Source organism: Syngnathus acus, chromosome 22 (assembly GCF_901709675.1).
Source record: "Syngnathus acus chromosome 22, fSynAcu1.2, whole genome shotgun sequence".
Lineage (NCBI taxonomy): Eukaryota > Metazoa > Chordata > Actinopteri > Syngnathiformes > Syngnathidae > Syngnathus > Syngnathus acus.
The window spans coordinates 5182038-5208926 of NC_051106.1; the positions used below are offsets into that span (position 1 = coordinate 5182038).

The 26889-nt window shown below is 40.2% G+C and overlaps 1 protein-coding gene across 4 annotated transcripts; it reads right to left on the minus strand.

The window, feature by feature from the left end:
* Positions 1-170: 170 nt before the first annotated feature.
* On the minus strand, positions 171-26490 carry myo6b (myosin VIb). 4 transcript variants are annotated; one of them, XM_037241705.1, is made up of 34 exons: positions 26303-26490; positions 24014-24160; positions 22237-22306; positions 22081-22154; positions 21589-21718; positions 21144-21249; positions 21005-21060; positions 20830-20927; positions 20593-20757; positions 19770-19850; positions 19293-19301; positions 18700-18880; positions 18446-18590; positions 17238-17395; positions 16748-16839; positions 16363-16435; positions 15148-15275; positions 13799-13894; positions 13296-13466; positions 12369-12407; positions 12180-12273; positions 11636-11766; positions 11467-11544; positions 11261-11390; positions 10639-10729; positions 9990-10140; positions 8191-8399; positions 8049-8127; positions 5305-5465; positions 5116-5166; positions 2949-3052; positions 1786-1920; positions 983-1201; positions 171-766 (listed from the first exon to the last, which is right to left on the minus strand). In XM_037241705.1, exons 2-34 carry the CDS (start codon positions 24128-24130, stop codon positions 567-569), a joined length of 3822 nt encoding a protein of 1273 aa, XP_037097600.1. In that variant the 5' UTR covers positions 24131-24160; positions 26303-26490; the 3' UTR covers positions 171-566. The 4 variants fall into 4 exon arrangements, with proteins under 4 accessions (XP_037097600.1, XP_037097602.1, XP_037097603.1 ...); XM_037241707.1 differs by lacking the exon at positions 19293-19301; XM_037241708.1 differs by lacking the exon at positions 5116-5166.
* Between the last annotated feature and the right edge of the window lie 399 nt (positions 26491-26889).

Here is a 26889-nt window from a genome sequence, read left to right on the forward strand (position 1 = left end):
TTTCCCTCCGTTTAAAATTATCTGTACGTTAATCTCGTTTGCCGCAATGCCCATTAGGACGTCAAGTCCAGTTAAGATTTAGTCGTGCGTAACTGCTGCGCGACTCCCGATTCTTTGACCTTGATGAGTGCGGGCGCTACAGGACGAAGAATAAAACGTACGATCAAAAATATAGGGATAATATATTTTATTCTCTAAAGTGATGAAGGGCAAATACAAACAGAACGCAAAGATGAAAGACGATGTGTGAGCGTTTTGAAGAAGCAAACAAACACAGCAAACGTGACAAGGAAAAAGGTCCTCCTGCATATCACATGAGCATAAATACAAAAAAAGATTAAAGATTGAGATGAAACGATGATCGAAGAACCAACGCTTACACGCATGATTAAAACAACAATAATTAATGCACCGCTCATTAAGGTCTCAGGTTGAACTTTTTGGTGAGGTGCAAATTTAAGGCCTCTGAACACAACTTCTACAAACACAGCATTAAAGAAGACTGGAAAGACTGCATCATCTATCTCATCCCGCTCACCTTCTGACAAGTGTTGACTTACACAAGTTTACTTGAGGAGATTCTGCAGCATGGCGGTGGCGTACGTGGGCCGAGCCTGCTTGTTCACGATGGCTTTCTTCAGGTAATGGATCCCGTCGCAGCGCTCCCAGATTTCCTCGAACTGCCTGGGTAGGATCTCGGCACCCCTCTTCCTGGTCAGACCGGTCTCTTCTAGACTTAGCTCGCACATCTCCATATCATCTTTCCCTGAGGCGGGACACAATTCCACATGGAGAAAATTGCCAATCCCTCAACAAGCTAAGCGTGAAAATGGAAGATGGAGGAATGTGAACACAAGAAAGGAATTGAGGACTGTAGTGCTGGACATAGCAAAAATGGGAAAATAACATGATCACCAGGCTCGAGGATTGGACCCACCACCTTCAAGGTGGAGCCATGCTTTGAAAGAGTATTTGGACTCACCTGCCACCAACACAATGGGCCGTTTATCCGGGTGCAGCTCCATCTGTCGGGCAATCCAGGGCCCATCAAAGTGGGCGTACCACCAGCCCTTCTTCTTGTTTTGCGGATCCTTATATTGGTCGGCGGGCCGAATGAAAGGTATGCGGAAGTAGCGCTGCTGCCGGTTCATAGCCACTTCCTGGTGCTGGGCCATCATGGTGGGGGTAGGGTTCTGTTGCGCTGTCGAGGGAACACAAGGCCCAATTTCCAAGAAATTTAAATATTTTTGTCCAGCTTTAGCAAATGTTTCATGATAGTTTGAGGTAATCACTGGATAGACCATGTTTGGCATCAATGTCTTTTTAATGGGCAACGACCATCAAAGCATCAAACATCTCCCCTCCATTAGTTATCAACTTCCACAATCCATTTTTTTGTGTGTAAAATGCCGAGATGCAGGTCATCACAGTGTGCTTTCATGCATCTAATCAATGTGTGTGTGTGTGTGTTTGTGGCACAAAGCAAAGCAGTGAGCTGTCACATTAGCGTCTGCTGAATTTGACAAAGCATGACCGGCATTTACTTGTTAATTAGAATAAATATTTTTCAGCACATAGGAGGCGGCTGAAATTTCAGGCCTTTACATTTTGTCGCCTAATTGAATTTTGTCAAGCACAGGCAGTTTATTTACAGGCAGGTCATTAATCCCTGCCAATGAATGTGAGGGACGGGAGAGAGGCGGAGGAAATAAAACAAAACCATGCCCACAAAGTATGCAAATGCATTGGAATGAGGACGGATAAAAAAATATTTCCCTAACTCACCGTAGTCAGTGATGGATTTGGGAGCCCTCTGATCGCTTCCGTCGTCATTGCGTTTTCTATTCTTGGACTTCCACGCATGATAGACCTTGAGGCGCCGGTGGAACTCTTCTCTGCAGGCCGCCAACAGGTCGATGTCTGTCCAAGCAGAACATGGCGTTATATTGTACAAAATAAATAAAACAATTTGCTGAGATTCCTTAACTCATTCACTGCCATTGACGGATATAGACGTCAAATATCCATTTTAACCGGCAGTGAACGAGATACTAATTACAAGAATTAGAATATTCATCTATGCAGAGACACTGATCATATTAATGCTTTGTCACGATAATTGTCGACAGTGATGTAATCATTATGATATGAGGAGCTTAATTGTTTACTGTGCAAATGATTTGGTCCGCCGCTAGTTTTGTTGTTTTGATGACCCCGTTATGCAACAGTCACTTTAAAGTAGTTAAACAACAAATAAAAAGATGGCGGTTTGCTAGCAGAATAAAAGAGCCTGCCAACTAACAAACAGATGGACCAATGAACATAAACATGACATTTGTTAACAGTGAATGGGTCTGCAGTCCACTGAGTGACATTTGAAGTCGATGTGGTCATTAAAGAATTGCTAAAGCAGCAAATGTAATGGAGCATCTCATCTAATAGACTTTTTTGCACAGTACACTATTATGTACCATAAAAGTTGTTGAATGGATTAGTCCAATGAAAACTAACTTTATTCAACTCTTAAAAAGTTGGATGAGAAAATATGAATTGGGCTTCAAAAACAGATTCATGTAAGCAGCAGCATTACATGAAACGGCTTTCACAGATTATCCAGATGTCCTTGGGATCCCGTAGGAAGTATCTGAGATGCTTGAGTTAACACTGTCCGCCATTAGGACATAAGACAGGCAGCCAGTGGAAAATCATCTGATCGGAGAAGTTGGCACAGAATGAGATGGAAGGCAGAGGTCCATCATCTAACATAATGGTGATAACGTCCTTTCTGTGCCACTTAAAAAGTCAGCAGCTGTGGGAGCTGATCCGTCTTTTCATTTGATGGGCATAAGATCACGTGCAAACTCAGCTTTTTTTGTTCTGGAAATGGCTGAGATAAATCCACCAAAGTGTAATTGATTCACGCAAACAAGCGAGCTGGGTTTCCTCACCACAGGAGGTGTTGATAACATCTCGCAGTTCAGCATACTTCCACTTGCTGAGGTCATACTTTTTCACGCCAGCAGCGGCTTTGGTTGCCTGCACCTGAGGGCCCCTGTGGTTGAAGAGCAGGTAATAATGGCTGTGCGTGTGACGCATACAGAGGAAGACAATGACAATGCACAAAAGGTTCACAGTCCACCAATGCTGAGATGATTCTGTAGATCATATTTCACCTTCCATTCTTAAAGAACAGCACATACACCATTGCCTCAATGATTTTAGTAGAAGCACTTAGAGGTATAATTAAGGATTCATTCAGCCATTAAGTGGCAGTACCATTTTTAGACAAAAACACAATAGAAAGAGGGAAAGTAATATTATAAAACAATTGTGACAAGACACTTATGCTAATAGAAAGCAATTGTGTTTATGTTTTCTCCATTTTTAAAGCTTTTATTATTTGGGTTTTAATTAAACCGTGTCGTTTTATCTGTTTGCAGTTTTAAAAAAAATACAAACAAGTGTCCTTTTTCTAGTCCTTGACTCATTCCTGACAGTCTTTTTCCTCATTGGCCGCTTTCCAGAAGTCTGCAGGACACCAGCCTCCCTGTGACTACAGTCAATGAAAACATAGACTTCCCGTAAAGTGTGAGCTAATGTCTCATGTGTTACCTAACAGGCACATTTTACCCAAGCTAAATGTTTGCTCCAACAACAAAATCCTCATAATGGGTCCCATTAAAAAAAAAAAGAGAGAGAGAGGCTTCTCCCTGGCTTCACTCCACATTACAAGCACGTCAGCAGCACTTTGCCCCCTACCTTCGTTGCCGACTGTTTCAGTGTGTTTACAACCAGCTTGACGACAACATACATCTGCAGGCATTTAGCTCCCTAGATTAATTGAGGAATTTTAACGGGCGGAGCAGACCTTCAGACTATTAACAGCAGGTCTGCTCGAGCCTTCCTGCAGAGTCGCGGCAGGTAATTCAATAATACTGAGGAATTAAGTCCTCTATTTACAGCTGCTAATGTCTAAGAGAGGATGATGGTTGATCTAATCATGCAGATTACATTTGAGAATTGATGCTGACTAAAGGATTGAAGGGCGGCACAGTGGCACGTTGGTTACCACGTTGCCTCACAGTTCAGAGGTGCAGGATTCGATTCCGGCTCCGGTGTGTGTGTGGAGTTTGCATGTTCCCCCCGTGCCTGCATGGGTTGTATTCTGGTTTCAAAGGAGGCCTGGAATCTTATATTTTCGTATTAGCGCCATGTTAGCAGAGGTGTAGCTAGCTTTTGGCCACCAGCTGATGAGCGGCCAGCTTGACAGCGAAAAGCAGCATGATGGATGATTCAAGTCGGATTTAGACAAGAAGGGGAGGCTCCTTGTGGGTTAACCCAGGACAAAACAGGGTGGTAACTTTCTCAAAATGATACAAAGGAAGGTGGATATATGAGGAGGGTGGAAAAAAAAAGATTATTTATCAGAGTGGGTATTTTTTTATAGGTTTTAAGCGACTACCTACACACCAGCGTCAGGGCATGTCTGTAAATCAAACGTTACGACAAAGCGATTGCAGCTTTGCCCGACAACAGTAATAGCTTACCGTCTGTCCCTCACGAGAACATCTCCAGTAATGGCAATGATGCCTTGTAAAAAGTTTGCCAATTGAAAAGCCTCAATAGGGAGCCGGTTTGCTATGGAAAATGTACTAGCTGTCCTGTTGCTGTGTCGCAATATCCAAAAAGAACAGCATGTTCTTTTTGAATGCAATCAACACAGATTCATGCAAAATTATGATGCAAATCAATTGTTGTAAAAAATGAAACCGGCTTGTATATTGAGTAGCTCCAATCCATCTTCAGAGGACGCCGAGACATCAATGTGTGTGCAAAACAGCAAACTGAGCAAACACAGAAAGCAAATAGCTTGCTGTGCGCCTTTGATCAAACACAAATATCCTCGACACGGAACATCCAGTGATTGTGTCGAATCAAAACCTCTATTGTTGCATTTGATATGTGATTGTGGGTTTGATGGAATGAAACGTTGCTTTACTGATCTACTCAAAGCAGTTCAGTGATGGATGGAACTACAATGGTGGTTATGGCACTAGTGTTAGGACGAATGATGGATGATTTTTATGCTACTCTATAATTGGGCTGAGTTCTTACATGGCTCTGGCTGAGGATGCAGAGATAGGAAGATCCGCAAAAGCCTCATCACTATGACAGGACAGAGTAATAGAAGAAGAGCATTACTTGCATACAAAACAGCCAGACTGAAGATGCCCATTCACTTCTTTGTGAAAATAATGCAACCATGTGCATTTTTATCTCTCTATTTTTTTGTACGACTAATACCTGCGTAGACTGGGGTCCAGCTGACCATCTTCGGTGATCAGCTCGGCTTCACTCTGAGCAATCCTCATGGCTAGCTCCCTGTCACGTCTCTCCTGCTCCAGCATGGCAGTGCGCTGGACCTGTTCCTCACGCTCCAGAGCAAACTGGATTTCAAACTCCGCCTGTTAAATCACACACACACAAAGCGCATATTGGCTTAACACGGATGGGTTCTTCTTTGCTAGAATCTATGCAACAATTCTGGTGTCTGCTCGAGCCTGATTAAGGCTAATCATCCACTATTAAGAAAGATTTATTGGTCATGTGTCTAGACAATCACAGCAATGCAGTTGGAGTTTTCGCTAGTCTAGACGGGTGCACTGGGAGGTTCCTCAAGGAGTGTGTACCTTGGGTCTTCAATAACATCAATCATCCCACCATGCCTGAAGTAAGCTACAGTCATCCCACTGCCCAAATAGATCAGCAGCAGCCTCAATGACTGACTAGTTGCTCTGACACCAATTGCCATCAAGAGTTTTGACAATCATGTCCTGCCTCCGATCTTTATTCAGCGATATGCTGGTTTGTGCAGCCAAAAATGGCCCACAGGTATAAAATCACCCAAAGGTTTGGGATGAAATATATTTTGAACTGTGAAATATTTCTGTCATTTCTACAGTCATTGATGAAGTCCTTGTAGGGTCATTTCTTTTTAAGAGCTTTAAATTGGAATAACCTCCCAGCTAGCGATGTATTATTCATGCTGGCGGATGGTCAGATCAGTAGCGATGACACACAACCAGAGTGAAACATGGGGTGATCTGAGGATTGAGCTGCTCTACAGTCACAAGAAATGTTTTTATGGTTCCCAACAAAGCCGAGCGTGGCCCTCGGAAGAGCTATTCCACAGGTTTTGTAATTCTAAAGCGAAGCTAAATCACAATGCCTCTCTCTTGCGGTCCTTCCCTGATGACACCACAAAACAAAAATTTAAGTACTGTAGGGGCCAAGATATCATGACGAGTCCTTGATGCAGCAGAAAATATATCTGAGGGAAGTAACTTTTTGCTTGGAAACTTTGCAAAGTTTGGTGAAAAAGTTGGATGGGACAAACAAATGGGACAAAGACTTGAGTCAGCTAGAACAGACAAAATGAATGGATTTAATTTGAGAATAATTGTCAATTTTTGTCTATGTGAAGCCCTTTGAGACTGCTTGTGATTTAGGGCTATACAAATAAACTTGACTTGAACGAAAAGCACACAAAAGGAGAGCAGATAACATGAAAAATGAGAGAACACAATAGGGCTAAACTAGTTTAGTTAGAAGAAAATTGTCAGGGAACTGGATCATCAATCAAGACCACATAGGAAGCCTTCTGGGAATTGGTCCAAGGTCAGGACCAGGGCAGTTCAAGTGGTCATGCCGGGAAATGTTACATGCTTAAGAACTCATAAATCAAAGAGACAATGCCGAGATATCAAACTGTCGGGAAGCAATAAACGTCTTTTGGAATCCATTTTATGACAACAGGTGGGATGTCCCAAATTTTATAAAAGAATGATCTTGCACGGGGTGGTTTCTGGAGCCCACATGAAATGATTATGACTCCTAACACACTATCAACAGCTAGGAAGAAACCAAAGCAAACAGGTCAAAACATCAAGAGAGGTCGAGAGCTCTCAAGGGGCAAAATTAACCCAGCAGCAAACGCAACTATCCGCTTCTTGCTCCAGTACCTTCGTGAGAGAAAAAGTTCAAGAGCCCTACAAATTGACCTCTAACAAGCCACTCTTGCATATTTCTGCTCAAACTGTCAAAAACAAAAATGTCCACCATCGGGGCTTGTCCTCAATGCTCAGCATCATATAGCTAAGCAACACAAATAATTGGCAGATTCACCGTTGAAGTCGAGAGTCTGGAGAAGTTGAAGAGTTTATGAACGGTTGTGTGAAGGGGATTTGGGGAGATACAACCAAACAAAATTCCAGTGTGACATCATTACATTATTTCATTCTCAACTAATTATACTAGCTAATGAAGACCAATTTAAAATAGAAGACTTGGACTGCATTCTTGGATGGAAGGAGCAAACGTTTGCTGATGAACAAAAGCTAAAACATTGTTATTAGCCTTCTAATGTGACCATAAGATGTAATTCTTTTCCGTGTACAGTGTTCAAATTGATTTTTTTCCTCCAAAGTGTTTATCTTTACTGTACTGCACAGTTGGTTTATGTCCACTGGGTAAACTTCAGCAAGTACCGTTGTCCAAATAAAAAGTTATGAGAGCAATGGGAGTGAACCAAATATAGTTCATTTGTTGCACCGGTTTCAAGCCAGACAGAATTCCCTGGTACACTTTTAATGTAATGTCATTTTAAACGATTATATACGCAGGATCCCTCAAAAGGGAAATTCAATTAGCAACTTTATTTTAGTTGCAAATCAAATGGAGAGATACCAAATGAGTTGGCTAACCCTTGCATGAGATGAGTTTTGGGGATATCTTCCCCTAAAATCTCGACAACCTCAAATCCAGATGCAGTCGCTAACGACTACAGCGGCTATTAAGCACAAAAAATATATTTTATTCGAAGGGAATGATGATATTGGTCTTCCAAAGAGACATGAGTGCAGTCCAGATGAAGTTTTCTGACTCAAAAACAGTTTTGTGGGCTTTTTTTTCAGTCGTGCAGTTGCCAACATAAATATGTTGAATACAAATCTGAAAAAACATAAATAACATATGAGCGCTTCCCAGACCTGCAGGACCTTCTCCTCTTGCTCTCTCTTTTTTCTATCCTCCTCTTCCTGCTTCCGCTTCAGCTCCATCTCTGATTTCCTAGAAAGTCAATCCAGATTCAGACCAAACCCTAAAGACAATCGGGAAAGATTTTTCACATACAGTCTTCGTTCCTCTTCCTCTTGCTCGCGTCGTTGTTCTTCCATCTCCCGCCGCTTCCTTTCTTTCTCCATCTCCTCCTCAATGTGCTTCAGCCTCTCAGATTCCTCCTCTTGCTGTTTCTTCTTCTGCATGGAGGACAGCAGCTGCTCTGAACGTTTCACCAACACCTGGTACTCGGTGTCAATCTCCTTCCGGGTCATTAGGGAACTCTGTTGGACATGAGGTCACAAGATTGGTTAGCAAGATGAAATATATGGCTGTATTCGGTTTAGCTCAATTACAATTAATACTAATCTGGTTGCTTGGCTTGTTCAGTTCATTTGGTCAAATGAACTTTATTACTTGAACTGTGGTGCATACAATGGGTTCCATTTTTCTGCACAGGAGCCGGGTTCACAGATTTATGAATGAAATATCTCTGACGCTCATCCCACATATCTGCAGAGCCCGCTATCCGTATATGAGCTGTATATGTCTATCATGATCTTATCAAATTCACCAGAATCACATTAGATTAAGATTCCATCGAATTTCTGCCAGTAAATTGTCACTCCGCCAGGCTCATCTCCAGCAACACTCTCACTGCTGAGCCAGCACATCTACCTTGGCGGAAGGAAATCGGTCACCCTGAACTGGTCGCCAGCCAATTGTACTCAATGATTTCCTATTGGGATATTTAAAAAAAAAAATCTGGCCAGTGTATCAGTGTAGGTGGCAAATGTGCAGAATGATCAATGGAGACAAATAATTGCACAGGAATTAAAAAAAAAAACAACAACCATCAAAACATGACCTTTTCAGCGGTAATAAAATCGGAATAATAATTTTAATTTTCTTATTTAACATAAAGGTTTGCTCCAACTTTGAATAACGAAATGACGGTATGACCTTTTGTTTGTCGCCATCATTTTGTCATGCAGCAATAAAAAGGATAAAAGAAATAAGACATTTACTGACTGGCTGCTGAATTTGTCACACTATTAATGAGTAGAGTAGAGGTCAGTAAGATTCATTAGAGTGAGTTACTAACAGGAACACAAAGACGGAAGGTGACAAGGTCTTGTCTCCAAAGTATGGAAGCCTGAATGACAGGCATTGGCATGCCATGAATTATTCAATCGGTGCTCAGAGCCTTGCGAGTGTTGTCATAGGGCTGCTAATAGGCTAACAAAAAGAAAAAGGAGGTTGAGAGGCTGACCGAGATGAAGCGGGGGATAGGACGGAAATCACCGCTGCATCACTGTCAGCCAGGATGCCTCAGGCATCATCACCTCTCATTTATCGTGGCTGCTAATGGTGCATGAGGAGCAACAGTTTGTAGAAAAGAAAACACTTGTGTGCACTGGATGGGATGTAGATTGGCTGGTGATTTGCTGGCCTACAAAAATGTGTTTATTGCACGGGGGCGGATTGGGATTCTGCAAATCAAATTTGATCATTTAAGGAAAAGCCAAGGTAAAGGACATCATTGAAGAGAGCATTACATCCCTATGAGCTGATTAAAAATATCGATTGTGAGAGAAAACACGAGGATTGGGAACTTTGCAAAGACTTTTGTGTGCACAAGTATAAATGTATACAGGTTGGCGTAAACACCAAACCTTCCTCTAGCCTGCACAAGATTTAAATCGTACCACGTGCCAAACTTGCCCTGGACACCAAAATAGAGTCCATAAAGTTCAACACTTAGAGTATACCTGAAGCAAACTCAATCAGCAGCCTTAAGCAGCTTTAACGAGCTCAGTCTTTAAAACTGGACAATAATCCTTAGATGGCGTGAGAGTGTTTGTGATGCTCACCTTTATCTTGACTGCTAGAGAATCTATACACATTGCCAGCTCCTGAACCAGCTTGGCCATCTCCTGTTTGCCCTCCTTCAGCCCGTTGACCACCTCGTTGAAACGTTCCATGTGCTTCTTCAGGTTTTTCACCTTTACCATACCATCGATGCTGAAATGATACAAAACATTTATTTTTTTGAGTGGCTGCCTTTAAAATGGATAGCTTTTTATAATCGAATGCAATTTATATGATTTTGTTTTCTTCAGAAAGAACAAGAGTGTTTTGTGGACTTCAGTATATTATTCCAGTATACTCCCTTTCCTTTATTTATTTTTATAGCGTATTCGTAAATTAAATCCTCTCTTTCTAATTTTTTGTTCTTGATTTTGTATGCATTATATTCTGTATTTTTTCCCTTTTTTATGCTCTATGTTCTTTGTTTTTTACTCCTTTTTATGTAAAGCACATTGAGTTGCCTTGTGTGTGAAATGCGCTATATAAATAAATCTGCCTTGCCTTATATCTTAAATATAGTCTGAATGGAACTGGCCAAGTAAAAATGTCCCCGCTCTGTGTAACCGTGTTGTTTCTGCTCATCGTATAACAATAAACATTGTGTATCCCGAATAACTAAGGTGATTGTAACATCCAGAGCAAGAGACTCACCGCGGTTTGTGCTTTCGCTTACATAACCACATGCGCACCGTCTTCTGAATCTTAATGCAGGCCAAAGCCCTGTAGCTCATCTTGTTCCTGACTGGTGACAGTAGAAAAGGAGAAACACTTTGAATAAATGTGTAACCTAAGTAAATGTGATGTTCTATCACCTAGAAATGTGATACCATCAAACATGCTGTAATGGGATTCAGCACAAGGCTTCTAAAAGCAAATCTTAACCCTGTGGGAAATCCTGTTTTTCTTACATATACAAAAAGAAAACCCTGGAATGAATGCAGACTGAATACAATACGGTCTTTGTATGGTCTGTTATGCAGGAAGTGCCTCATCAAGCAGGCAATTTTCTTCCATAATTTAATTGAATGCTTTCAAAACAAAGAGTAGAATGCATGCTGTTAAATGTTAAGACTCCACAAGCGAGCACAGCGTCAAGTGTTGTGGTGCGAAATGAGAGTAGGCTACAGTTTTCAAATTGCTTCAAGCTGCTTTCCATATTACGAATAAATTCAAGGGTGTGAAGTATGACTTTAGTAACGCCATCAGGGGCAGAATAATTTACTGAGGGGAGGGGGTGAATATATAATTGTTTTGCATGGTCGACTGGACCCACGTTTGATCACAGACAGGCTACACCACTGGACCTTCTTCCAATGGCTGCACAACAGCCACTTGTTGACTTTCTTCAACAGCTCTGCCAGGTGGTCAGGATCCGACTTCATGATCTGGTCAAACTCAGCAAACTGACAGACAATTGAGTTATTTTTAAATGGACTATTTTAGGGCATAGTTGTGTTTTGCATCGGATTTTTCGGATACCTTTCCAGGTCGGAAGAATACTCTGGTTAACCCGAATTTAAAGTCATTGTCATTCAGTCCCAGCGCTTTGAACAAAGCCTGCGGAATAAAATGTGGAAAAGAGTTAACATCAAATTAATGGTCAACAAGTGGGCAGCACAGCAGTGAAGGGGGAAAAAATGCATTGCACCTTGCAGAATAGTCTCGGATTCAGTCGGGTTAGCTTATCAGGCATGTACTGTTTATACATGTTGTAAAGCTCATGGAAAGGGGCTCTGGAGGGGAAGCCGCCCTGCATCAGGTCCAGCACGGACACCATTCCTGAATTTAAAAAATAAGAAGAAAAACTATCTTGAACGACAAAACTTTGTAGTATTTTATGATCACTGTTAAATATTTGAAAATGCATAAATCATTCTGTGCATCATCACATCTCAGGTATACTACATACTTGAGTCTGAGTATCAACTGCAACAATAATTTTTCCACTCAAAACTTTTTTTTTTTTTTTAAATTTGGCTGGTTCAATTCTTGTCAATTGCTCCCGCTGTTTTTACGCTTTCCTCAAGTCTGACAAGCGTTGCTATTTTTGCAGTCTTTTATTCCAACGAGTCAATTTGTCTGCACCGTATTGGCTATTAAATGACTCATAGAATCAATTTTGGCTGTTTGTTTAAGTCTGGCTGATTATGTTTCAACACAGCAGTCGGCAGATAGACTTCAAAACATGTTACCCGAGCACTGCAGCTGTGAGAGAATCAGAGCGCCTTCAAATTGGTGGCTGACCATTTTCAGGTTGGGTTTGACACAACGGATAAAACTGGAGCCCTGGACACAACGATGACCATTAAAAAAAAAAAAAAACTTATCTGCCAGTAGAAATTTGGATTTGAGTCTACTATGCCATGGTGATTAGAACTCACAGTGCTGCGAAGCTTTTCCAGCAGTAAGTTGAGCTGCGTCTGTGAACAGAAGCGGACAAGAGTTTTTGTTTGAGGAGTGTGAGATGAAGTGAGATGGCAACATGAGCTGTGGGCACCCCCCCCCACACACACACACACACCCGCAACTCTCTCTGGCCACCAGCACCTTATTGAACAGCATTATCTTTGTGCGAGAGTCCGTGTCTGGTGCATTAGTGATGAAAGCCCTGCAGCAGTCTCAGCAGTGATAAAGTCTGTTGAAAAACACAGCGCGTACCTGACAGGGGGGGGGGCTTCCTCTTCTTGAAACAAACAGAAGACATGAACGCTTTGGGTTTGTGGTTCAATAAACACTCTTTTGTGAGTGTCTCATTTCAGGTGTTTGTTTCCAGCCGTCTTTTCAGTTTTTGCCAGCACTGCTCTGTAATAATTGAAGCTGACTTCACTCATCTTTATTCTCTTCCAAACAAAAGAGGCTGAGATGTCGAGAAATCAAAAATTATATTCGTCTGAAGGTGCATGAGAAAAAAGTATCCAGGACTGGAATACAAAAGTGGAAGTGCTAAAGTCAAATATAATTTGTTCTATAACACTGATTTTTATTTTTCTAATTAAATAAGGGACTATTCGAGGGGGTGGCGGTTCATCTGTTAAAGTCGATTGGCCTTTATATTAAAGTATTTTATTTAAAAAGACTCACAACGGTACACGATTTTTATTTTGTGCTATTGCAATGGCCCAAAAATATCTAGTAAAAAGATACACAATTTATGTGAATCAATATTTTTTTTTAAAAGCATTTTTTCCATTAAGCATTTCAGCATTCACACTCACATTCCCCAGAAATTGCAAACGTGTAATCTTTTGATATAATTAATAACATAACACTTGTCAACGCTGTATTGCAAACTCTGATTCGTCTCTGACCTTGAATTTATTTCCAACGCTGATGAAGCTGAGTTTTCCCGCCTTGTGTTTAGAGTCCTTGTTAGTCGCGGAGGTCTCAAACAGCTCACGAACAAAGTTGTCCTTAGATTCGCACACTAAGCTCTCCAAGGACATATGAAGAGCATCGTTGTTCTTCTCCACAAATCGAGTCTGTTGGCACAAACACGTACAATTGGTATTTGACTTTCTTTTTTCATTTAGTGCTGCTCATAAATAAACACATGCTTTTTTATTTTTTACAATAGCCATTTATGCCATGATGACAGATGATTTTTTTCAAGTCGAGGCTAAAATGAGAAGCTGCAAATTTGACACCCATTTAGCACCTGCTGTAATATTTCATCAAAAACGCCGAGCTGCGTCGCTCACTGTTAATTTCCCGTTGTAGTTTTCACTGACACCGTCATCATTGGTTAACACAGACCTTGCATATTTACGACGACATTACTGCTCCATATATTACAGACTGCGGGACAAATTACCGTTTCATAACAAACAGCTCCGGCAAAGTGCCTGATGATAAATCCTTCATCATCCCGGAGATTCCGATGAACCGCCAATTTGGATTTCCTAGGAACCTGAGAGGCACAGGGAGAGAGAGACATCAAATTTTGTGGATTAAAATTGTCGAACCACAAATGTAATGATTTGAATTATCCATCCCTGTCGATGCAGAAGAACATTTTTAATCATCTTTATGCTTCCACAGTATTGATTGTGGAAGTCTTGTTTGGCTCAATTGGACTGAAAGCAGACAAAAATGCTTTTAATTGTGCATTGCATAGCATATTAAAAAAAAGGCTAATTTGCATTCATTTGACTGCTTGGCAGCTCACGTGAATCATGCACATGCATTGCAAGGTACACTTGAAGTGCATTATTCATGTATATAATTATCCAATACATCTTTAAGCGAACATACATAATTACTACTTATAAAAATGGAATACATTTGACTCAGCTAGCTGTGGCTGGCTTTCAAACCACAGGTTGTTGCTTTAAATCCCGAGAAAAGATATCGAGCCCCAAGACGTTCCCTCCATGGCAACATATGCCACCATCATTATTCCGTGGGTGAACGAGGTGACATTAAAAGTGCTTCAAGTACCTTGAAGGCAGAAAAGCAGTAGAAAAGTGAAGCCCATTTCCGAGGCGATGAACCATATTTGGTAACTTAAGTGGGTATTAAAAATCAGCTCTTAAAGACTAACTATGCGGTAGAGAAATGCATGATTTTGCCCAGCTAATTCATAATGAAAAATTTAAAATAAAATATTTTAATGATATATCATAGCAGTGAAGGAAATATCTTGCCTTATAGTGAAGGGACGCTTATTTACGGCAGGAAAGGACCAAGTGTCTATTAAGGCCTTTATTTAAAATGATGAGTCATCTTTATGACCATAAAAATAACTGGAAGGATATCACTTTTCACCAACCATAATAGCGTCATTTAAAAGACCTGAATGGCACCCGGTGCGATTTTCAATTCCTCTGAGAGGCTTTTTATGTATCTGGTGCAATAGTGTTTTGATTCTCCGTCCACGAATATCGGTACCTTTTTAAAAGTGAGTATTTCCTTAAATTGATTATAAAAGTTGTCAAGGATACCATGTCAAAGTCATGTTTGCAAGGTGATGGCTGAGGCAAACGAGAGTAACAAAGGCAGAGGGATAAAGCGTATGCGTCAGTCACCTAACGGTTGTAGCACAGTAGAAATGACTATAAAGATGAAACTAATGGCGAGTCGATCTGCTTGCTCACACAAAGGCAGAGAATGATAGTGGAAGACGGTGTGTGTGTGTGTGTGCAAGTAGTTAAGATGTCAAACCGTAAGTCTGAAATGGTCTTTATGCTTGCTATGAACAGCCAGGGCAAAGTGTTGATCGCTGGGCTGAGGTAGACGATTCTCTTCGTCCAGAATATCCAGCACGCCCACCAGTTTTGCTTCAACCAGGTCTGCAAATGAATCAAGACATCACAAACGTGGTATAATCCGATGAATCCATTCTTCGAAATGTCCACTCTATTATGAATATTCAAAGCACAAAATGCGTTCATCACGATGCTTATTCAATACCATGGCTGAATTATTCATATGGCATACTGTGTTTGGAATATAATCTAATAGCCAAGGACCTCCCGGAAATATTTGCATGAACAAGCACCTGAGCATGAATCCTGAAGACTGATGAGTGAATTAATGCGTAGCCCAAATGGTCATTTGCAAGTCATAAATGTTATTCATGGCTGTCAGTTAACCTCGCACCGGAATAATCACAGGCTTTGAAATACAAATCAAAATGCTTCACCTTGATACGATGACTACTTTTATCCTAATATATCGGGGATTTATTTGACATATGGGACAACAAGAACTGAGTGGGTATCATTTCTCCCCGCCTTCATGTGTCACTGAAGAATCCACAAAAGCCAGAAAGATTCATTATATGGCCTCCGTTCAGACACACGCTTGTCAGATAATGAGAAAATCTGATTTCGCAGCAGAGACAGGCACACTTTTGCCACTCGGACAAACACCTGAGGAAGAAGAGCCACGCCTGGGCGAAATGATGACATAATTTAAGTATCTGCGGCGTGTGGAGTTCCTCCCTAGACATTCTTCCTGTCTGTGCGTGGCACTTTGCATATCTTAGGCCTCATAAGCATACCTTCATCTTAATGGCGTCCTCGAATGTTGCCTGAGTGGCTTATTTTAATGTCAGAAGACCACTAAAGGTTCGTGTCATGTACTTAATCCTGTAAGCATGACTGTGATTTATGGCGTAAAAAAAAAAAACAGCACTGCTCTGGACTAGACGTGAACTTTAAATGATTATATATTTATTGTACAGAAGTTTGGTTTTGCAACATAATTGAAAGTTTGAGGGATTCTGACTAGTTCATATATGAAAATATAATCTTCAAAATTAAATCCAATCAACTTCCTGTCACATAACTGCAGTGATCATTACAGTCCAGCATCTATTATCTAAAGATAGATCCTTTGTTGGATTTGTCTCCCTTGTACCCAAAGTGAACCTACCAATGCAGTCCTGGTTGTCAACATAATGCACTTCGTTCACTCCCAATCCTTCCTTTTGATAGAGTTCTTGTTCCTGCACAAAAAGTCACAAAGTGGTCTGAAATGTATATTAGAAAATGTTGAAAGGGCCTGAAGTAACTTATAAAAACTGCACTTCTTTAATTGGAGCCCTTAGAAGAAAATAACATTAAGAGATCACAAGAGAGAAACAAGTCTCCTCACATCCCTTGGGAAATTAGCATTCTAATTTCATCGGGAACACGAGGAGACAACTACAGAACAGGAACGATGTCATCCGCAGTGTCCTGCCGCAAATAAGTTGCTACTTTGTGACATGCCAGAGGAGGTTTTTCTGAGGATGACTTAATACATGCTGCTTATTTACCTCTTTCAGGATGCGCTCATTGAAGAACTGCTGTAATTTCTCATTGCAGTAATTGATGCAGAACTGCTCAAAGCTGTTGTGTTCAAAGTATTCTGAAAACAAGAAATGCCACAGGACAAATAAACTTCCAGAGGACGCCCTTGTCGCAATTTATTGCATTTATGGGATTATATAGACATTTTAATGAATTCGATATCAAATATGGCACCCTGATGAGAATTCTTATTTTAATCGATATTATACAGAAGTGAAAAATTTTGTCTGCTTTCACACTAGTTAGGACTTTGAAAGTGTTCCTGGAGAGTTAATGAAGAGTTTCTGAAGGTGACACTTTTATTCCCTTTACATTACCTATACTTCCTGTGGGAAATTTGTATTGAAATTAAAAACTCTCTGAAGTCAACCATGTGTCACGGAACAGACTGTGTTTAAATTTGGAGGTTCCATTGAAGTAAAAAATTGCTAGAAATATTCACTCTCTTTGACTCACCAAAGCCAGCAATGTCCAGCACCCCGATGAAGCTTGAGGAGGACTTGAAAGGAAAACATTGGTTGACTCGTTTGACCACATGATCGAAAAGGCGGCTGTACACGGTCTTGGCGAGGGCATCGCGGGCGTTGTTAGCTTGTTCCACCTTTAGAGGCACCCTAGAGGAGCACGTGTGACAGACAAATTTCTCAGCCAAAGATGAATAGAAACTGCAGTGTGAACCTTGACCTTCTCTTGACTTGTTAATGGCATTTTAACACATTTTTAAAAATTCATTATTTATCAGGGTTGAGTAGGAGGACAAAGTGCATGCCCACAGCGACCTCGAGTTCAACTTGGATATTCCAGTTGGGAGAACTGGGGTGGATTTAATATTAATATATGTGCCTTTTAGCAATCATGGATGTTTATACATTTTCCCACTTTTTAAAAATTCTAAATATTCAGTCCATGGTAAAAAATAAAATAAATAGGCACCCTGCCAATTGTTCACTTTCTCCATTTTAGTATAAATGCTGCAGGTCCTATAAAACACATCCGATGTTAGAGAGATCTGACAAGCGTTTTTATCCATGGCAATGTTTCACATTCCCTCTGGAGAGAGACTCAGCCATGAGTGATACAATAACAGCATCCACAGCTTTATACTGCAGTCAAAGTCCCCAAGGCAGCGTGAATCAGTCGGGGCCTTTATGACAAAGGCAGGCCCCGCCTCCACTGTCCAGACAGTGGGGGCCTTTTTTTTTTTTATGGCGTTGAAGCCACACTCCTTAGATACCTGCTGCATAATTCATATGGGGGAAACACTTCCAGGCCAGGCCAGCATCTGGCCCTCTTCAAATATTAATCGACCAAGCCCGGTTCGATCACTCAAACAGCACATTTCCACTGCATATACATGGGGAGCAATGCCAGAATGGCCTGTAACGTATTCTGCACTGAATAAGTGATACATGGATAAAACACAAGCAAAAACATCTACAGCAATATTTTACGAGTACTCGTGCGCTTATATATGTAAGAAACTCACAAATAGTACTACCTATCGAACAGATTCGATCTTTTTGACAGTACTTAAAAGCATTTAAGAAAAAAAATACAAATTCCTTGACTTCATTCATGAATCTACAATTCTTTCTAACTTTTATTGGCTCTATAATGGACTGACGGCCAAATCCATATATCAAGCACATTGCGTCAGTTCTTACTTGATAACTGTTCCTTTAGCGCCCCCTGCTGTCGTAAGCATGACCCTTGTTGTGAGGCTGACCTTCAAATCATCCTGGTCCAGACCCAGCAGATCAGCACAATACTCCAGAGTCTGTCTGGATTGATTCTTCAGAACACAGCCCCCTATAAGATATGGACAAACACACCAATTATCATCTAATTAATTCATAATCTAATCAAAAATATTTATATATGGACCCATTTAATGGAAAAAGAACTCAATCAATCTAACCTGAGCTACTTCCCGTTTCCTCAAAGTCAATGTTGCCGAGGTGCAGAACCCCAGCGACCACCCTGAACAAGTCCAGCTTCTCCACGTCATCCAAGCCAATCTTCTTCATGGCCACGCACATCCTATTAAAGTCGCCTTGGTCATCGAGAAGAGGGTCCTTCAGCGCGCCCACTTTCACATGCTGCGGACAGAAGTGGAGGAGAAACTGATTAAAAACGTGGTCTTATTATATTTCAATGCTTTCTTCAGCATCCAAAAGCTAATTTGCACAGCAAACACACTCCTTCTAAATGGACATACTGCTCTGAGCTTAAAGTTCACGTAAGAATAATAAAAGAAGCATGCAGTGTGAAATGTGAAGACTTAATCACATAATTACAATTAACAACGTCTGCTCTTTGGAGTTAAGTAACCGTAAGGAACAAAAGGTGCATGTTCCTAAATTGATGATGTAAATATATAATAAAATCAGAAAAAGCTGTATAAGCACCACCCGGCATGCAATTCTTCTCACGAATGTCTCACGAAAATAACACAGAAACGCTTATTCAACTTTGACAAAAACAACAATAAATACAAAAAAAAGACATCACCTTATTGTCCTTTATGTCACAAACATGATGCGGCATGAAGAAATAAAAATTAGCCAACTTTATAAGCAATGGATATGATCATAAGCCCATTTTTAAAAGAGCAGATGAGGTTTGAATCATTTCATCACTAGACAGGAATGGAATATTTCTTGGCTCACCATTATAATGTAACTCTCTGTATCATGATATAAAATGCCCCGTCTGGATTTTCTAACTGGGAGCATTATACCGTGTGTCACATTTTCAATTGTTTCAAGAAATTCATTTCTTGCAGGCTTTTAAGTCAACAAAAGCAAGTGTTCCTGTCTGTCTTGTACGTCATTTATCAAATATACACTGAGCAAACATTTTCCCCGTTGATATTTTGCTCTCAGCATTCAGAGCATTTTCACAGTTGTTGGTTAAACATTTTTGAAAGGAAAGTGGAAATTGGAAAAAAAGAAAGTGAATAGACTCAAGCAGTGAAATCGACTTTACCTCGGGACTCTTGCGGTTCTGCATGATTTGCTTATCGGAGTTTGGGCTGGCAAAGTATCTGGTGCAGCCTCGGTTCAAATACTGCAACGTAGATAGAAAATAATTGCAAACATTCTAACACAATTATCTGTGCTTAATTAAATCTCAACTTAGCTTGAGCGCATTTCACCCTTGTGGGAGAACCTGAGGGAGATATTCCTATTGATTGTCACCATGTGAAAGATTTTCCTTGGCGTCTGTTAATATTGCCTCTCACAGTTGACTGGAGGGCAATAGTGTGAAGTAATTGCCTCCGTTGATGTTTGTGCCACCTTGGGACTCCATTTAATGACAAATATCTCAACTAAGAGAATTAGCTACTTGCTGCTGTTGCTCTTGTTATTTTAGCATTCAGAAGAACATGTTGCGGCAGGGATGAGCGTGTTTAATTTACAAATCATATTTTGATCCAAATTGGGCTTGGGTTAAATTGTGTATCTCTATGTCTGTGCATTGAGTCTGTAATAATGCAATTAATTTAATATCACAATATGTACCACTCTGCCATCTAGTGGGTTTTTACAGAATTGACGGCCACTCCCCTGCAAACCGTCCATTGTTAAATAACAATAAGGACATTACTAAATAGTATTAAGGCCACAAAATGGGAAAACATTTCAGAATAACATCCAAACTATACATGCTCATCACTTTAAATATTTTATATTTATTACGGTCCTGGAGGGTATGATCCTGATCATTTGAATCAGGTCTGTTGCCCTCCAGGACCAGAACTGCCCAAACCTGGCATGAAGTATAAAGTGACACAAGGGAATATACTAACTCTGAAGCTGTCTGGTGAGTCGAGATGCAGTTTCTTCTTAATGTCCTCAGATGCTCCGGCACAAAGCCTGTAGAAAATGTGGTAGTTCCTCTCATCGTTACTTTGCATGCAAATCCTCGATTTCTCCAGCAAATAATGGGAGACAAATCCACCCACAACTGCATTCTGGCAATGAGAGAGGAAAATAATGCAGATTTTATTTTCGGGCTACACGCAGTAAGAGTAAGATCTCATCACCTTCTCATTGAAATGGATTTCAACAAACTTTCCAAAGCGACTGCTGTTATTATTACGGACACTCTTGGCGTTTCCGAATGCCTCCAGAAGGGGATTTGCTAAAGGGTGAAGAAAATACCGTTTTGATCACAATGAGGTTCTACAGTACATCGAGTTCTTTCACTTTTTTTTTTACCTTCAACAATTCTCTCATCAATATCTTGACCACTTCCATAGGTTGTGGTCAAATATCTACAGAATGAAGATACAGTTAAGATGACGAAAATCAAAACACAGCAGGAACGGTAACCGTGTCTTCTCCTTAAAAATCATACCTGAGAACGAACTTGGTGTTTTCAGTTTTGCCAGCACCCGATTCACCGGAAACGATAATGGACTGACTCATTTTCAGAACCTTCATGTCTCGGTAGGCTTTGTCGGCTAAAGCAAGTGAGAAAAACACATAAGTAAAGTAAGTTAGTCTTACACAAATACACAAATATATATACCGTATTTTCCACACTATAAGGCGCACCTAAAAACCTCCAATTTTCTCAAAAGCTGACAGTGCGCCTTATAATCAGGTGCGCCTTATAGTATATGGACCAATATTGAGCCACTACAGCAGGCGTGTCCAAAGTCCGGCCCGCGGGCCAAATGTATATATCTTATATATGGACAAAGTTTTAAAATGGGCCATTCATTGAAGGTGCGCCTTATAATCCGGTGCACCATATAGTGCGGAAAATACGGTATTTTTTTTAAGGTGTGAGCTCTCACCAATTGCATAAACATGGGGTGGCTGCGTCCCCAAAGATTTCCCCTTGTATGACTTGATGGCTTCAGGGCCGTACAGTTTCGGGATGTCATAGTAAGGATTGACAGCTATCAATATATTGGCCACATAAGTCTGTAAAAGAAAACAACAAAAGGCAGATTAGAATCTTTGATAGAATCTTTGAGAGACAACGCTGTTAGAGAAGCCACTTTGACTTGTTTTCTTGCCTTTCCTTTCCCATTTACGAGCTGACCCTCATTGCTGAGTGAGTGACTATTATCGGTACTCACTTTGACAGTTACTCTTGACAGTTTGACAGTTACTAACCGGCCTTTCCCCCGTGGATGTTTTTTTTTCTCCTTCGTCAACGATAGAAACCGTTTTCCTAGCTCTTCCTTCGAACCGGCAATGCGCTCTTGTAATGCAAAAGCTAAAGTGACATATGCTCCTATGACGGTAATGTTAGAAAGTGGAAACGCGGAAGGAATACGTACATAGATATGTTCCTTAGTGTATCGCACTTTGACGTTGTTGAGTAGAGTGGCTTCATTCAGATACATGAGGGAGCCTGAAAAAAACAAAACAAAAAAACCCAATTGTTTTTATTTGTATGAAATCAGGTCGAGCACTGGATACCGAGTTTGTCTTACAGTTGTCTTCCACATGTTTGTTGACGTCGTCTTCTGCTGGAAACACTTGGCTCATCGGCGCAAGGAACGTCTGTAATGAGACGGGTATCAGAATTGATCAATTCATCGTTAAGAATTCCGTCGATATTTATTTATTTATTTATATGTTATGTCTGTGTACAATTGTCCCTCCCTGCCCACCTTTGGACATTCATTTTGTGTTTTACGGGAGCAAAAAAAGTTTGGAAATTAGAAAATTGTGTTAGACTTGTATTCAACTTTGGAGGTTCCACCATAATTGACAATGAAAAATTTCCCGAAATAAATTCCGGGATTTCTAGACGAATAAATCCATCTCTAGTCTGAAACACCGGCAGTTTACCTTTTTATTCCATCTTGTCTTGTTTGGTTTATAAATAAGAAAAAATGCTCTTCAGTTCTCAGAGTCGCTAATGACAAACATTCATGAGTTCTGGAAAATGTATCATTAAATATCGTCAAAATCTACGACAGGTATGCATAATCATGAATCATTCATCGTGCTTTAATATCACGATAACGGCATCTGGAGGAATACGTTAACGGGCATGTGATATTCTCACTCTATTGTGAAGCGTTAATGAAAACAACCTCAATAGATGAAGCCAGCTGTGAGAGGAACAAGGGCAGACATGGCACCACCATAAATAATTTGGTGCAAAGTGCAACAAGATCCGAACACCTGACTGACTGAGTGAGCAAATGACGACTACATTCTGTGCTAATTCAGTGGGAACCAATAAAACCGATGAATTATTAAGATAAGATGGAATCCAAACAATTACGCAGTGGGAACCAATAAAATTGATGCATTATTAAGATAAAATTGAATCCAAACAATTATGCAGTTGGAGTACCATTCTCTTATATGTCGTAAAATTGTACCTCATACGTTTAATGACTGATAGTTTAGTCACCGGAACAGATTAATCCTAATTGAATTGATCTCAATGGGAAAGGTTGTTTTGAACGTTCTGTTGGACCTTGAAGGCAACAAGATTGCAGAGTAACAACAAACGAAAGTTACTCCACGTAGCTCTTTGCACAATGTCCACCGATGCACAATTTATGATCACAAAACAGATTGGAAGAATACACAGAACTATAACTCGGCTCCAATCAACCACAATAAAAACCACATGACAGATGTCTACGCAATAAAATTGACAAAGAAGCGGCATTCAAGCTCAGCTCAGCCACTAATGAGCTCAGCACTGTAATAAAGAAAAAGTGTGGGGGAGAGAAATACTCAATGGGCCTTTTATTCCCCAACTGAATGGAACAAAGTTGACACTTTTGCACCAAAGCATAAACTGATGACGATCATTCATGGCTTACTTAATTCAATGCATCCCAGCTCGTTAAAGAAACTTCTAATTTCAGTCGAGACAGAGCCATTCATGCTTTAACATTATGTACGTTTTTTTTTTTCGTCTGCGATTGAGATGTCCTGTTTTGTTAAATGTTGTTGTAAACACGCAAGACACGTGAGGGCTCAGGTGGAACAGGTTGGCCTCTTGTCTAATGAGCGGCTCGCTTTATAAGCAACACTATATACACACCTGCTGCCTCAGCCTTTACTTATTCATGTTGGTGAAAATTTGCTCTCGCTCGTGTTTCATTTATTAACATGGTTTTGTTGCCACGATATGACTTTATATAATTAATGTACACAATTTGATTAGGATTATTCAATGGGTTGATATTCCAATGGCATCACATTTATTCCTATTTTTTTTTTGTGTGTGCGATGACCCACCTTGCCCTTCTGGCTCAACGGTTCTATAGTAAGCGTATCGGCTCCGATGTCGACGATGGTGCCCAGCTGGAACCCGTCTGTGGGGTGAGGGGCCCACACTGGCTTCCCATCCTCCATGGCTTCGCTGCAGTCAGCACGGCCTTGTCACTGAGGGCAAAGACACAAAGTATTCCAATCAATACATTTCAATAATACACCACATGACCCTACAATTGGGTAATACGCGTCAAAAGTCTCACCGTCCGTACTGCTAGTGTGAAAGCTTTACATCAACTTCATTAACAGCTCTCGAGTGTTAATCCTAAAGCAACGACATCACTAGTACTTAGACCTGACATACTGTAGTATCCAATTAGGTGTGAGATTGTGGTCAAATGTCAAAGGCGATCGCTGTTAGAAAGTGCTGACACAGCCTTCAAACAGAAATTAATTGAGTCGCTTAACTTACTCAGCAGATTCAGCAGTAGTCTATGTCCCCTAAACATTTTGTTCCTTCTTGGAGACCTACTGCAATCTGATTTATAGTCGATCCACATTTATTTTGCCCTTTCTGTTGGACATTTTGCCTATAGCCTTTAATAGTCTTCTCTCCAGTAAAACAAAAGGATTGCCTTTGTGGGGTTTTGTATATGGACAAATGGACTACACACCCCAGAGTTGTTTCTGGTTCTGTGTAAATTAGTTTTATGTCTGTTTAACTTATATTAACAATCAGATGCCTAATAGGCCAATATTTTGCAAGTTGAACTAATTTAAATGCAGAACTGATTTTTAATTGCTTAACTTTGTTTTATAAAAATGTAGCTGCAAGTCAGACCTGATTTCTGCAGCTTCAGATAGTTAGTAAAGGTTGAATGCAAATCTTAAATTGACAAAATAACACTATGTAATACAAACCCAATGCATATTATTATTATTTCAATGATCTTCACATTTGTCTTAAGAAGTGACATGCCAGCAGAATCAATAGAACTACAGTGAAGGTCAGTGACCCTTCCAAAATTCCTCTGGAACAGAGATTACAATTAGATGAAGGGAATTTATTTTTATTATTTGTGTTATCAGAACACCATTATCTGCAAAGTCATGCAGTATGAGCAAGGGCATAAACAAAACAATGTACCAGAACAAGATAAGGTTTTTTTCTTCAGTATGTTATTTTCAACCCAAGTTTGCTCAAGGCTGGTCTTTCAGATTTTCCACAGTTCTCTACTTCAAATGCTAAAGTCAATTAGAAAGTAAAATGTTTATTTGGTGCAGGTCGTTCCTTTGTCTTCATTTATACAATAAATGCTGTTAGAATAAGAGTGGAATGTGTAAATAACTTAACTTAAATAACACCACATATTAGTTTCTAATAGTGACTTGTTTTTCTTCTTGGTTGATATCAATAATGCAGAGCTCATGCTAAGAAACATGCAAATAAAGTCGAGTGACCATCGGCAATTGAACTCAATTACTTGGGTGAAATGTGGGTGTAACTAGTAGCGACCAAGTGGCACCACTTGTTTTTCTGAAGTAGAAAAAAGGAAGCATAGTAACATGCTAGTATGTTAAAAGGAAGCCGTCAAACAATGTGCTATGACTTTAAGGAAGGCCTTATCCCTAAAAGTGGCATCTTGAACCAAATGCGTCGGAAGTCCGCACACGCCTTAAATCCTCTTAGTATCTGACCCTAATCCAGACAATGGAGGCGAGATAGGGGGTGCTTTAAACCTCACAAATAAAATGTCCAATGATTATTTGAGTAAATGCAAATTGGTGTCTGGTGCTGTAATGAAGAGTAGGAAATATGGGATTGGATATAGTGTATGACAGGAAGACACACTCTTGTTTCCTGCCTCCTGCTTCCTGTTCCCTGCTGGGCATAGACACATGGAAAATGAATCAGAATGAAGAGACGTGCACTTTTGTGAGGTGCACATTTTTAAAGTAGAGAAGAGTCCATGCAAGGCAGAATATTTAAAAAAAATAAAAATAAAAAGTTATTGTTGAATAATTTTTTTTATAAATAAATGTATGGCACTTTTAGAGCACATCTGTGGGTTTCAAAACATTGTTTTTAATGTGACAGGTTTAAGGGCACCCCTTATAAGTCCCTCAAATCTTTAGCCGCACCCCTGCGTCGTTCTGACGTCATCCTAGTTCAAAAGTAGTAGTTTGCGTCAAATCCCAGACTAAGAACATAGATTAATTAATCGAGGTCATTAGTTTTTTATGCATGCAATCCGGGTCGTTTCAATAAAGAAAATTTGTAAAGTAACTGAGTTTAGAAGAACTGCAGCCTACCTGTTGCTGTCACTGTGCTCCAAAGAGTCAATGTGCGATGTGTATCCTCTAAATAGTGGAAATTACGTTTGCAGGGCGCTGATGATTGCAAATTGTTGCATGCACTCATTCACCTGCAAAAGAGTGTTTTTCGCCGGGTCCCCCAGGACTGGCCAAGTCCGGCCTGAAGGCTCAAAGGATGTCAAACAGACAGTGGAGCAGAGAGGAGGAGAGATAGCGGTGCGTTTAAGTGCGGCTCGGAATATTTTCAATCGGGTTGTATGGAGCATGTATGTGTTTTTTTATTTTGCTCCAATTAAAATATTTCGCCGGGACATAGATACTTACTGTTGTTGCCACATCCGTTATCTTTAAAATGATCATAATTTATGATTTTTCTCGATTCAAAGACTTTTTTTTTTCTAAACAATGAAAACAATATACATCAGTGGTAATATTATATTCATTTTCAAATATGAGAAATGCCTCTTTCTTATTTAATGACACATATAATATTTGTATTTGTTGTTTTGCAACATGATACGATTGCTATTAAGAGGTTGATTAGCTTCACTTAAGTCCTCAGGCCCAAACTCACATCACTATTT

Coding starts and splice junctions, on each gene's coding strand:
- myo6b (XM_037241705.1), bottom strand. CDS start 24,130: ATGGAGGATGGGAAGCCAGTGTGGGCCCCTCACCCCACAGACGGGTTC. Junction 18,591..18,699: donor GGAAACGGGAAGTAGCTCAG/GTTAGATTGATT, acceptor CATATCTTATAG/GGGGCTGTGTTCTGAAGAAT. Junction 5,466..8,048: donor AAGAGGAGAAGGTCCTGCAG/GTCTGGGAAGCG, acceptor GTGATTTAACAG/GCGGAGTTTGAAATCCAGTT.